Raw genomic sequence first — 14,550 nt, 5'->3', positions numbered from 1 at the left:
GGTGGTGCAGTGGATAGAGCTCTGGCCTTGAAGTCAAGAGAATCTGAGTTCAAATCCAGCCTCAGACACTTGACACTTACAAGCTGTGTGACTCTGGGCAAGTCACTTAGCCCTGATTGCCTCACCAAAAAGCAAAAACAAAAAAAGAATATGGTAAGTGCATAGACAAGGTCTGAACAGAATGGTGTGAGAGATTCAAAGAAGGAGAGGTCACTTATGGCTATAGTAAGACTTTTTAGGAGGCAGTATCCCAGACAGGTCTTAAAAGACAAAACAGTTTTAATTGGAAGAGATGTGGAGGGAACCTTTGCAGATACAGGTGCCGTTGTAAATAATGACAGAGAGAATCAACAAACACCAGGAGAAATAGGGGCAATGGCAAAGCAGTCTAGTCTGGCAGGACTAGTGGAAAGATGGAGAGACTGTAGGCAGCTCTGAACGCCAGACTAAGGAGTTCATATTTTATTCAGGCACAGCAACAAGAAGCCAAAGAAGACTCAGGGCACTGCCCTCCCTCATTCACCCGTCACCTGACTGTTTCTTCTCTGTCTCCTCTGCTAAAATGCCTGTTTTTTTCTTCTATCCCAAGATTCCGGTCCTAGTTCTCCGTCCTCTCTCTATAAATCCCCTAAGGGATCAAATTTGTTCAGCTTCAACGGTTGCCTCATGTTTATGACACCCACACCAGAATTTCCAATCAGTCTCTTTTTGCACTCACAAGTACATTTATATCTTGATAGCCTACCAGTTCCTTGCTTAAAATGGTTAGAATCATGAGATTATAGCAGCACAGATTTAGAGTTGGAAAGATTCCTGGTGGCATCTTAGTACAATCCCTCATTTTAAATATGAGGAAACTCAGGCCAGAGAGGTTAAAAAATAAAACTACGGCCTAAGGTCAAGCCAAATTTAATTGGCAATCAGGATTCAAACATGGGCCCTTTTGTTTCAAATATATAGACCTTTCCACTATACCATATTCAGCTTATGTAAAGACCTTATCTTTCCCTTAAGGCCTGGCTCAAATCCATGACCCCTAAAGCCCAATCCCCAGAACACCCTCCTCCTTTGAAACCTTTTTTTTTTTTTTGCTTTTTGGTTAGGCAACAGGGTTAAGTGACTTGCCCAGGGTCACACAGCTAGCAAATGTTATATGTCTTAGGCTGGATTTGAACTCAGGTCCTCCTGAATCCAGGGCCGGTACTCTATCCACTGTGCCACCTAGCTGCCCCTGTCCTTTGAAATCTTATAACACTTATCACATCAGTATCATTTATTTGGCACCTAGCTTAAGCATTGTTTTTTTTTTTTATTTCTCACGTGTATATTCAGTCTTCTCATGTTACACTTGGAATTAAGAAAATTACATTCAAATCCTGTCTCATATACCAAATGAGTGACTAACCCTGGTCAAATCACTTAACATGTATCAGCCTCAGTTTCCTCATCCAAAAAATGAGTATAATACCAGCACCTGTCTCATAAGGCTATTACAGAGATCAAATGGGATAATATATGTAATATACTATGTAAACCCTAAGACACTAAATAAACGTCAACCATTATTATTGTGCTTTATAATTCACATCTCCAGTTTAAAGCTCAACAGAGAGAATGGATCAAGAAACGATTTTTGTTGTTGTTGATAATGTTTTAAAATAAGTTTCATAAAACAGACATCATCTTGCATTTTTGGCCAGGACTGAAAATGTAACCAGTTAAAGCCAGAGTTCAAATGCAAAACCAATTTTATCATCACATACCATGCAAATGCACTTGCACTCAGAGGCCTTAGTTAACACAAACCAGGCACTTGGTTGAGGTAGGGTGGGAGGAGTGCATGTGGTAGATAAAAGAGGATCTAAACCCTGTTCTGATTTTAGGGTGACCAGGGAAGCAGCAAGGGAAGCTTAAACAATAAATCACCTTCTTCCTTTTACTTAATCCATGGCAGCAACATAGAGTCCTCAAGGTAAAAGGGATCTTAGAGGTCACCTGGTCTAACTTTCTGCCCCATGTTGTAGTGAAACAAAAAAGATCTACCTCCCTTTCTGTCTTCTCCACCATGCCCCAGGAAGTTCATTACTGCAAAAACCTCGATCATCTCCAAGATCCTATCAGCCTTGGGTGGAGCCATGAACTCCAAAACCTCCCTTTGAGGATGGAGCTCAGCTCAAAACATCTCTTCATTTCTCACGTGGCTACGCTACTTCTGGGACTTCTCTGACTTTTCCATCATACCCCTGGGTGGGGGACTTCCCCATCCCTCCCACCCAGCCACCCCCACTTTCATCTTCCTTTTATGTGTTGGTTACCCCATCAGACTGTAAACTCCTTGAGGACAAGAGCTGTCTTTCTTTTTTCATATTTGTATCCCAAGTGGTACATAGTAAAAATTTATAACTTTCATCCACTGACCCCAGTTCTGACCACTGGAGCTACATAAAGTAAATCTCTTCTACTCTTCTATTCTAATAGTCCTTCAAATATCTGAAGATGGAAATCATTCCCCCTGTATTCACTGAATCACAACATTTTGAGAGTTGGAAGGCCCTTTAGTGGTCATTCAGTCTACCCCCATACCTGAAAGGAATCTCCAGTAGAACATATGACAAGTGGTTATCCAGACTCTGCTTGGAGACCTCCATAGGGTACAAACTCAACAGCTCTCATAACAATCCCTTCTATTTTGAGATACCAATTGTTAAGTATTTCAGGATATCAAGCCTAAATGTGATTCATAGTAACAACTGACCCACTGCTCCTGGTTCTGCCCTTTGCTGCCAAACTGTAAATTTAATCCTTCCTCCACAAAATAGCCTTCAAATACTTATAGAATGCCTATTTTCACGTCCCAATGAGTCTTCTTTAGGCTCACCACTGCCCATTCTTTCAACTGATCCTCAGATGACAATATCCTGGTTGCCTTCTTCTGGAAGTTTTCCAGCTTAGAAACAACCTTAGAAAATTATGAAGTCCAGAACTGGGCACAAGATTGTGACCAAAGTCTGCCAAGGGCAGAGTGCAGAAGGATCTTTCACTTCCTTTGTTTTTAAAGCTACACCTCTCTTAAGGAAAGCCAAGATCACATTAGCTTATCTGTCAGATATACCACACCACTAGCTCATACTGAGCTTTCAGTCCCCTAAAATTTACATATCTTTTTCAGACAAATTATCCCGCTTCCACACTGAATTTGTGAGTTGATTATTTGAAACCAAATATAAGACTTTATTTTTCCCATTGCATTCCCTCTTATTAGATTCAGTTCAGTGCTCTAGCCTCTTCTCCAGGATTCATATCCCAAGTTCTTTAGTCAAGAGTCCCTCAAAATCCTAGTAATGTCCTCTGAACACTCTCAGGTTTGTCAATTTACATTCAACATGTAGCTCCTCAAACTGAATCTGATATTTTATGCTAATATGACTTAAGAAAAGTACAGAGAAATAAATATTTCCCTATTCCTGACTATGGTTTCACCAAGGCTGTCTAATATCACATTAGGCTTTTTTGGGCAGCTACATCTCACTGCTGATTCATATTGAACTCAAAATTCACTAAACCCAGTAGAGTGAAAAGAGTAGTATATTTAGAGTCAGAGGATCTGGGTTCAAATACTGACTCAAATACTTGGACAAATCACTTAATTCTTCTAGGCCTCAGTTTCCTCATCTTAAAAAATAAGTGAGCGGGGCTGAATGATCTCCAAGGTCTTTTACATTTCTAAATCTCTGATCCTATGATCCTATTTTTCTTATAAATAAATGCAGAGTCAGGTCTCCCTCATGCTATACTTGTACTTCTTTAACCTAAAGCTCCCATTAATTTTCATGTTATGATTTTCCAAACATCTTGCCTGTGATCTTTTTAAAACCTCAATTCTGTGATCCACTGTGTTAGCTATCGCATTCATCTGTGTGTCATCCACAAATTTAAGAACCTGTCTTCTATGGCTTCATCCAAGTTACTCACAAAAGCTCCTTGATATCAGGGAATTTATAGTGTTAAAAAATTTCTATCCAGATTGGCATTGATCCATCTAAGCAACACTTTTTGAGCGCCACCAAACAGCGATAAATCCACCTAAGCACAATAACATCCAACCTACATTTCTTCCTCTTGTCCATAGGGTTGGCCTCAAGAGCTCTACCAGCTCTAGATCCCCTAATATCATGAAAGATCTTGCCAAATATCTTGACACAACAGAGAGATCCTATTATCTATGATAGCCCTTGGTCTGGTAACTATAGGAAAAAAGGAAACAATAAATTTGACAAAATTTCTTAGCAAACCGATGACAATTCCTATTAATTACTCCCTAAGTGCTCAATCCTTTCACTTAATGATGTAGTGTATCATTTTCCCAGAGAGCAACATCAAATTGATCAGTGTACAGTTTTTAGGAATCCACCCTTTTTCGCCTTTTGCTCAGCTCAAGTTTCAGAATTACAGAATATTAGAGCGGGCTAGAACCGGAGACATCAGTAAACACAATTTTAACTAAGCCCAAAGTTAAAGAGACTTTCCCCAAAATCATAGTGCTATTTAGTGGCTGAACTGAGACCAAAACCAAGGATTACTGACTTCCTAGCTAATGCTTTTTCCACCATAATCAAACACTGATTCTTGGCACTTGCAAGATGCCTTTGAACAAGTGGACTATATCTTGACAAGCAAATGGAATTAAAAGGGGGAGAGGGAAAAGGGGAAAGTGGAGCCTGCTTAAATCTAAAAGTTCAAGGGAGATCAAAAGCACTAACAGAAGTGCCACTAATCTCTCAAGTAGCATTTACCAGAAATCTCCATTTCCTTTATTCATGCATTAAAATAGCCATTTAAGTACCTACTAAGTACAAAGCCCTGGGTTGGGTACAAGGGGTACAAAGACAAAAATAAAACAGTCCCTACCTTCAAAGAGCTTAGCTAAGAAGAAATGGCATAGAAATGTGAGTAGTTATTGCTGCCTGCCAAGTCCTATACTAATAGCAATTATAGTATTATTAGCACACTGTATCCTTAATACCCAATCTCTTAAAGCCCTTAATCAGAGAAATGCCAATTTTTTCCTAAGAGCCATAAAAGCTGCACAAAGGTAATTCCACACATTTTGATTATCTAAATTACTTTAGGATCTCTTACCCTCAAATAATAATATCTTATGTATCAATATCATGGTATAAATAATATAAATGGAAATATATATAAATGCTAGTTTAAGGTGTTTTCTTTTAAAGTCACACATGGCTTTTAAACTCAAAAAGCTTCAGAAACAACTTTGCAAATAGTACTAAAAACTAGTATTTATATAGTACTTTAAGGTTTGCAAAGAGCTTTAATAAATACTATCTCATTTGATCTTCATAACAACCCTGAAATATAGGTATTCTATTCCTATCTTCATTTTACAGATGAAGAAACTGAGGCTAGTAAGTGCCTGAGGCAGGATTTGAACTCAGGTCTTACTGATTCCAGGTCCAGTGCTGTATGCACTGTGCATATGATACTTCTTTTTTTTTTTCCTCTAAAAATCACTCATTTCAAAATACTGACAATTACTATGACTTTCCCAATTTTATCAGTAACAACAATAAAAAATCCAAAGAGATCAAATTAGTTTTCTACCTTTTCAAACAAGAAATTGGTAATCTTCCTATTAGTATCTTCTAACTAGCTAGCTAGTGAAGTAGATAGGAGTGCCTAGAGTCTGGAAGACCCGAGTTCAAATCCCACCTCAAACACTTACCAGTTGTGTGATCCAGAGCAAGTCACTTAACTCTGTTTGTCTTAGTTTCCTCATCTGTAAAATGAGCTAGAGAAGGAAATGGCAAACCACTCCAGTCATCTTTGCCAACAAAAGTCGAAATGGGGTTATGAAGAGTCCAACACGCCTGACTAACATCATAACCACGAGACCTTGACTTACATAAGGCAATAGAACTTGGTGGGTAGAGAGGTCTTAAGTAGGTCAAATGTCCATTTATTCTATTTGTGGAGCAACAGAAATAGATGGCTTTTCTACTTTGTTTATCATCACAATACTTTTAGAAGTTGTCAACTTTGCAACTTCCTAACCTGATCACATTCTGAAAGTTAACTGAAAAAGGACTGATTTTCTTTCAATAAGCAAAAAAACCTCAAAATGTAGAAAGGAATAAGATTAAAATGTTGCAATACAAAGCCCTAACAGGTTTGTAAGGCTTCTCCATTAATTTCAGTATGTTTTCAACACATGGGCACTTAAAGTACTGATATATCTCTTTTCAGCAGCTTTTCTCAAGGGTGTACTTTCAATTCACTGGCTTATCTATTTACCTTTCATTTTAAATGATGGAAACAGTTCTTCAGTCACACTTTAACTTTCTCTCAAAGCTTCCTAGCTACTAATTAGAAGCTTTACATTCCAAGTAATCAAAAATATTTGTAATTAAGACAGATAAGGGCTGAGTTGGCTCCACGTTAGTGGAACAAGAATACAGGATATGGTGTTCAAAGAAGCTGGTTCAAATCTCACTTGCTCTATTTGTGACCTTGAGCAAATCTATTAAAACTACCAGGGCCTCAGTTTCAGCATATGTAAAATGAGAATATAATAGATAAACTCTAAGGACCCTTTCAGCTCAAAATCTAGGTAAAATTGTTACCTATTCTGTGAATGCTTTTAGAAACAGGTATGTTCACTGGTGTACTTTACCACCATTCCTTCACTCACTTCTAGGGATATCTTTTTTTTATATCCTAGAGAAGGAATAATGGTTTCTTTTAAAACTTTTTAAAAAATTGTTCAAATAAATTCAAATACAGAAGGCTCTCACAGTATTTTTACTGCACCAACAATTCCATTTGGTTCAATAAAGATTATGGGGGCCAGCTAGGTGGCACAGTGAATAAAGCATCGGCCCTGAAGTCAAGAGGACCTGAGTTCAAATTCGACCTCACACCAAACACTTGACACTAGCTGTGTGACCCTAGGCAAGTCACTTAACCCCAATTGCCTAAAAAAAAAAAAAACAATCAATAAAGATTGTGAAGGCTCTACAAAGTGCTAGGTAGGCACCGGGAATACCAATAAAAAAAAGAAAGAAAGAAAGAAAGAAAGAAAGAAAGAAAGAAAGAAAGAAAGAAAGAAAGAAAGAAAGAAAGAAAGAAAGAAAGAAAGAAAGAAAGAAACTGGAGCAGTCCCTGCCCTCAAGGAACTTAACGTGCTACAGTGGGTGGGGGTTGGGAGGGAGGCATACTACACATAGAATACAAATACAAAGTAGGTAAAAAATCGAAGTATATACAAAGTTGAGGTGGGACGCCGCTAAAACTGTGGGGCGGGGAGAGGGGTGGAGACCACGAAAACCCTCCAGGATGCGGCGGACTTGAGCGGCGATTTCAAGGTGGTTGGCTAGAGATTCTACGAAAGGTGAGAACTTTTTCCTCTAGAGATATTTACACTTTGACAGTTTGAAAGTGACAAGAAATTCCCCAGGTCATGAGTTTCCAGGGGGCTGAATCTCAGCCTCGAAGAGGTGCGCCTGGGAGACTTCAGTCACGATGCCTCCGGACAGCGTGACCCTCCAGATTCAGCAGACAGACAAACAGAGAGACAGCCTGGGGACTCAGCAGGCGGCCTGGCGAGAAGCGCGGCAGGGATGGCAGGGGCTCCCTCCTCCTTGGGCTCTCCAGCTGGGGGGGAGGGGGTGGGGACAAGGGCGGGGAAGGATGACTCGGGGAAGGGGAGGAGGACGTGGGGGGCGAGGGGGTGGACTAGGGACAGGCTCACTCACCTTCGGTTCATGGGCCTGACTCTGACAGCCACTTTGACTGATGCCATGGCTCATCCCTGCCCGGCCAGCACTGGCTCGGCCCCTGAACCCTGGGCCCCCTGCTGCCCCCTACACGCCCTGCGGTCACCGTCACAGCTTCCCCCCGCCCCCCACCCCGCTTCGCCAGCTGCTGGACCCGCAACTCCCGGGAAACTACTTTCTCCACTCGCAGCTGCCCCCGCCCACTTCCCTCTCCTCGTCCTCCTCCGGGTTTTCCTCGGCTCCCAGAGTTCCTACCCCCCCCACCCTCTCTTCGGGTATCCCCCCGAGGGCGGGGCCGGCCTGGGCACTATCAAAGCTTCCCCCTCCTACTCCGCCTCCTCCTCTTTGCAGCCCCCGAGCTACCCTGGATACTGAGCATGCCCAGTATGCGGCTCCGGCGAGGAGCAGGCGAGTCAAGGCAGTCGGGCAGCCGGGCCCAAGGGGGCGGATTCCAGTTCTCCGGGTTTCCATGACAGCCGAGAGCCAGCGGAGAACGTCCGGCTTGGAGGAGGCGTGTGCGGGGCGTGGACGAGGAACGCTTGTTCCCTGCGGAGCTGAAATGCTGGCTAACTATTGGGGGGGGGAGGGTGTCTGTGGTCTGTGTGTGACTCTCAATGTAACAATTCTGAAACTTAAATCAGTAAACAACAAACATTTCTTAAACTGCTATGTGCCGTGCACTGCTCCAAGCATTGGCTCACACTGTTGAGAAATGACTTCCCCAGGGTCTTAAGCTAGTATGGATCAAAAATGGGGCTTACACTGTCTTTTGACTCAGGATCCAGCCTGCTATCCTATGGTTTATACTAACGTAGATCTAAAGCTGGGAGACACCCTATTAGATCAGCCCCCTGGTTTTACAGATGAGGAAACTGAGGCACAGAAAGTGTTGCCTACGTTCACACGGTTAAATGGCACAGTCAGTATTCCAACTCAGGACCTCAGACTCTGCATTCAGCACCTTTCCCGCTGCCGATATCTGTAATTTCATTGATGGGAGGAGCTCCCTCAATCCAAGCAAGTCAGCAGCTGTTCTGCAGCTGAGTTTTCTGGGGACACTTAAAAGTTTAGGTACTTGCCCAAGGTCACTCAGGATGTGTCAGCTGAGACTTGAACTCAGGCCTTCCTAACTATAAAGTCAGCTCTTTATATTAGACCAAGCTGCATTTATGATTAATGACTCTATATGTAGCTCTTTAAGATTTGCAAAAGTACAGTTACAAATGTTATCTCATTTTATCCTCACTGCAACTATAGGAAATGTGCTTTTTTTACTCCCATTTTACAAATGAGGAAACTGTGGCAAATCAGTTAACTTACCAAGGGTCACACAGTAAGTCTCTGAGGTAGGATTTGGACCCAGGTCTTCCTGATTCCAAGTCCAGTACTCTGTACACTGCACCACTGCTTCCTGTGGACTTGCACATAGCAGGTTGCAAAAGAATCGCCAAAGCATAATCTGGGAAGGGTACTTGGTAACAGAAGGAAATTTTTTCTAAGAAACTGTGGGTTCCCTTTTCCAACCACTGCCCCAGGAAAAGACTGTGAACAGATATCCTAACTATTGGGAGGATCAGAATCAGGTGGAGAAGGTGCTGAAGAGGGTCTTAGTTGACCTGTGCCCTGATGCCGTTAAGGAATCAACCAGGAAGAAATCCTAGATTTTAGAGTTGGAAGGGACCCATATGGATTGTTGTTGTTCAGCCATTTTCAGTCATATCTGATGCTACATGACCCCATTTGGGGTCTTTCTACTTCACAGAACAAAAACCCTTGAGATATCACATATTCCCTCAGGCCTAGATGCAATTCTATCAGGGTGATGGGGATGGTATTCACAGACAATTAACTTTTAAGTTGCCTCTAGCTTCTGTTTACTAGCAAAGTTGAAGGAAACTATTTTATCCAGGTGATTTTTAAAAATCAGCAAGTTTTTAAGGAAATAAAGAATAAGCAAAAAGTGGATTTTCACCTGCATTTCACTGATAAATACTCTGCACTTCTTTACTTTGTCAATAAAGACCTAACTGATCCACAGACAGACATTTAGGACCCGGCTCTAGAACTATAGGGCCTCTAGTCCAATCCCCTCCTTTTACAAATGAAGAAACTGAAGCCCAGAGAGATGTGATTTGACCAAGATATTAATAGCTGATACTTATGTAGGGCTTTCCAGTTCGAAAAGTGCTTACACGTATTATTTTATTTAAGTCTCATAGCAACCATGTAAGGTAGGTGCTAGGAATACCATTAGCTGAGATTGGGTTTAGACAAAGGTCTTCCTGACTCACTCCATCTTCTATGCCAAACTGCCAAACTCTGTAAATAGCAGAGTTAAGAATAAAATCTAGGTTCTGTAACTAATAATCCAGAGTTCTTTCCAATGCCCTCTCTAGGGGGAAAAAAAAAAGCTCTCAAATAGGCTAGCCCTTCCTGTTTCCGTATTTTCTTCTGTCTTACAAAAATGATTCTGTGTCATCCATATTTCCTTCTTTATTGATCTGGTCCTAAATGGCTTCCTCACAACCACCCACTCTTCCTTGGCTCTCTGAGATTAATCCTTCTATGTGAGTCTAGAACAGACCCAGAATCTACTCCATTGCATCCCTGAATACAAGCTTCTTTTTGTGTGTTGTCTTCTTCCATTAAATTGTAAGCCCCTTGAAAACAAGGACTATTTTTTTTATTATTATTTGTATGCCCAGTGCTTAGCACAGCACCTCTACCATAGTAGGTGCTTAATAAATGTTAATTGAATTGAATTGAATCTGTAAAATGATGGTGTCAAACTAATTTCTGTCTTTGGTACCTTCTGACCTAAATCCTTCGATCCTGTGATATCGTCTCATCCCAAAGTCAATATTTGTCCTGCCAAAATAAACCTTTTAAGTAGGTAACAGTCCATTCAATTTCATGTCTGATAGACAGCATGAGAATTCTGTTCAGTGCCCTTTTCCAGTGGATTGGGTTTCGTGCTCTCAGATAGCAGAGAAGATCAGGAAAAGAGAATAATGTTCTGTCCTTTACTATAAGTTAGGCAGGTATGGTCAGTCTTTAAAAATCTATTCTTCTCTCGAGGATACCTTACTAAATCACCAGGATTTAGGTACACAGGTTCCCCACCCTACCTTATCTGCTAAAGTCAGGCTATCCACAAGCATTTAGCGAGCTCCTAGCAGAATGGCACAAAGTTCCACCTTTCCTTCAGGGCCTAACTCACAGTGCACGCCCTGTGTGCGTGTGTGTCTGTCTGTCTGTCTGTCTCTCTCTCTCTCTCTCTCCTAAATGAAACGAACCTCTTCCTGTTCCTATTCCACTTTCTCATAATGCTTTGCCCCAATCACAATTATCTGGCCTTATGTTGTTGCCCCTCCTCCATTATCCTGTAAACTCCTTGAGGATCCAGGACTATGATCTTTATGCCCGAGTGCTTCGCACGGGACATTTCACCTACTGGGCACCTAAGAATTTAATTCTTGGGCAAAGATCAGTAATGCCCATGTTGCAATTGCTCCTCCTCCCCCAAAGAGTCTTTCTTAAAGGATCCAGACTTCTATAACCAATGCCTGTTAATGAGTTAATGATCCAGGGCTCAGACCGTCTGCAGGACCATATCCACTTTTCCCACATTTTCCAAATTCTCCCCCAATCCCCAGCTTTGATCCCACAGCGAAAACCCAAGACTTTTTCTGGGCTACTTCGAAAACCCGGAAAAGTGTAGCTGGAGCTGGGTAGCCAGGCAACTTCAGTCCAACTGGGCATGCTCAGTAGCCTGGAGGTAGCTTTCAGTGGCAGAGAAGGAAACCGCCTTTAATCTAACCACCGCCGCCAACTTCTGGTGAGTCTCTTATGGGAGCTGCAGGGGGACAAATCACGCGCTGTCCAAAGGGAAAGTGCTGAGTTTCCTTAAGGCAGTGACTCAGTTTGAGCTAAGCCCCGCCCCACGGGGTAAACCTCTCCACCTGGACTGTGCCTCGCCACCTGTTCTGGGCTCAGCCCGCAAAACAGCTGTTAGCTCTTCATTCCTGGGTGGAGGTGGTTGTTGCCTCTCCCTCCCAGGGGAAGTGAATGCCTGTACCATTCAAACTTATAAAATTAGCTCTGTGCTTCTCTGGCCCTGGAAATATCTGTGAAATAGCACTTTAAGTTACACGAGCGCGCGCGCGCGCGCACACACACACACACACACACACGAACACACAATCTATAGAAATCTGAAATATTATGAGTAAACATAACAGCAGTATTTTCTACAGCCTCCATACCTTTACTCTCTTCTCTATGCCTGGAGAGTCTGTCTTATCATCTTTAAGCCTGTGAAGCCAAAATCAAATAAGACTTCCTCCGTGAAACCTGCCTGATTCCCTTTGTAATGACCTCCTTGCCCCAACTTACATCTCTCCGTGCTTGTGTGAATATTGTGTATTGTTATTTGTGTATGTCATACCTCCTCCCCACACCCTATTCCCACTAGACATTAAGTTTTGGAATTGAAAAAAAGACCATTGACATCATCTCCAGAGATTCTTAACCTTTTTTGTGACAGTGGATACCTCTGACAGTCTGGTAAAGCCTATGGACATGGTTTCAGAATGTTTTTAAATGCATGCAATAAAATGCGTAGAATTGCAATGGATGTCCATGTTGTAGAAATAGCAAGATATATATATATATATATATGTGCATATATATGTACATATATATATATTTTTTAATTCAGGACCCCAGGGTAAGGATTCATAATCTAGTCTAACTCCTTCATGTTTTACAAATGAGGATACTGAGATCCTAAGAGATGAAATAATTTGCCCTAGGGCTCACAAGTATTCTGACAACACCAGAATTCCAACCTATCATTTGATTCCAAAATCAGAACTCTTTTTAGTATACCACCATATCTCTAACCTTCTTATATCTAATTTTTACATCTCCCCTTGTGGCTAACATAACATCTGTGCCAGATGTGGATCCTTATATTCTTTCTGGACTATGTCACTTACCCCAACCTTTCTTCACACATCTCAGTTCTCAGGTCTGAGCTCTCAAAGAAAGACATCTGTGTAACTACACTCACACTCTTCAAGAGTCCCAGAGATAATCCCATTGTGAGGAATATGCTCTCCCTACTAAAGGGCATGAGCTCCAACTGGTAGGTTTCCATTTATAAAAATTAAGCCACTCATAATAATAATAATAATAATAATAATAATACATTAGAGTTTAAAAAACAACCATTTACTTAACAATAAGGTGAAAGCAATAACATCACAAGTTTTCCTATAAGGAACAGGCAGGAAGAATAAAATAACACACACAAACTTGAGTTACACTCTAAGATCAATAGAGAAGAGTGGGAACACACACTTAGAAACCTGGCAAGGAAGCGTGTGAATATGGAAAACCCACGTATTTAGGATAACTTAGAATTCTGGAGCTATCAAGTTTGGTGTCATCTTTCTCTCTGAGGAGCTATCCATAAAAGTTCCTTGAGCGTAGCTTCTGTATTGCACAAATGTGTGCAATGTTAAGCTTAGTTGAACCACACTTGATGTCTTAGTTAAACTAATTAGTCCACTGGTTGACTTTTCTGATTCTCTACTTCCAGAATGTTTTTCTCTATTCATCAGGATTTATTTCTTAAAAGCAACTGTAATATTACTTCCTGCTTCAAGCTAAAATAATGCCCTCAGCTGAAGTAGTTACTCTTTGAGGAAAAGTTGATGGAAAAGTTGTCAAAAAAAAAACCCTCTCCAATTCTGCTTCTTTGCAGTATTATTCTCCTCCAGCTCTCAGCAACAACAGGTGACAATACAGAAAAGTGTCTTTGTCATCTCTTTCTCTTCTTGACAGAAAATCATAATAGAGAACAGAGTATATTGTCTCTACTCATCAATTTTTTTCTTCTCCACAGAAAACAGAAAACATAATATATTGCCTCTGTTCTATCTTCCTTTCAGATGCAGGTGACAGAAAAAAATCATTATAGACATTCATTAGCCAACTGATTCTCCCAGCAAAAAAAAAAAAAAAGATAGTACAGAGAAAGTTACAATCTCCCTCTAACAAAGTTCTGAAATCTGTATTTTTACACTTTTTTCTCTGTCTCTGTCCCTCTCTGTCTGTCTCCATCCCTCCTCTCCCTCCTTTCTCCTGTCATACTTTTCTGGTTTTATACTCTGGATTTTCTGCTGATACATATTGTTAGTAACTAAATTTTTATATTCTGTTCATGATCAGATCAATTATATTTGTCCTATAATCATAGAACAGTTTTGATATCCATATTTCCTTGGGAATTAACCTAAAAATTCTCCAGTTTGTCATATGAAAAGTCCTTAAGCATACTGTATTCTGCAGCTTGTTGCATTTAAATAACCAACTGCTATCTCAGAACTCTGTCAGACAACTTCAGTAACTGCTTCTCTTAGAAATCTCACCAGACTTATACCCCTAACAAGTAAAGTGTCAAGGCAGACTTAACCCAACAAATTTTTTTTTATTACAAGCAGATTTCTGTGTTATACAAGTGAACAGATTCCTTTATAAAGAAGCATAGTGTCCTGAACAGAGAATACTATCTTACATACAGTGTTACTACCTTACACAAGCATAGTGTCCTGCACACAGAAAAAACAAAACTTAATAAATGTTTGTTTAATGGGCCAATGGTAGTATTAACGTTTTCAATTACAAGCTTCATTGTGTGTATCAGTTCTTATTTTCAGGACCCCAGGCTCCAGGTGGGGGGGGGGGGTAG

The 14,550-nt window shown here is 40.9% G+C and overlaps 1 protein-coding gene and 1 long non-coding RNA gene across 5 annotated transcripts in view; one reads left to right on the top strand and one right to left on the bottom strand.

Moving 5' to 3' along the window:
• KIF16B (kinesin family member 16B) overlaps nucleotides 1–7,953 on the bottom strand; it is a 350,941-nt gene extending 342,988 nt beyond the window's left edge. For all 4 annotated transcript variants that reach the window (XM_020986360.2, XM_078149707.1, XM_020986316.2 and 1 more), the window contains exon 1: nucleotides 7,773–7,953. In XM_020986360.2, coding sequence (XP_020842019.1) covers nucleotides 7,773–7,819 — 47 coding nt within the window. In that variant the 5' untranslated portion in view covers nucleotides 7,820–7,953. The remainder of the gene's footprint in view (nucleotides 1–7,772) is intronic.
• LOC144455829 (uncharacterized) lies at nucleotides 7,224–8,456 on the top strand. The gene is made up of 2 exons (XR_013484625.1): nucleotides 7,224–7,408; nucleotides 8,145–8,456. It is a non-coding gene; the product is annotated as an uncharacterized LOC144455829 (long non-coding RNA).
• The last annotated feature ends 6,094 nt before the right edge of the window (nucleotides 8,457–14,550 follow it).

The sequence above is a fragment of the Phascolarctos cinereus genome, unplaced genomic scaffold, assembly GCF_003287225.1.
Source record: "Phascolarctos cinereus isolate Bilbo 61053 unplaced genomic scaffold, phaCin_HiC Scaffold_2;HRSCAF=192, whole genome shotgun sequence".
In the NCBI taxonomy this organism is placed as follows: Eukaryota; Metazoa; Chordata; class Mammalia; order Diprotodontia; family Phascolarctidae; genus Phascolarctos; species Phascolarctos cinereus.
This window is presented reverse-complemented; position numbering and strand designations above follow the sequence as displayed.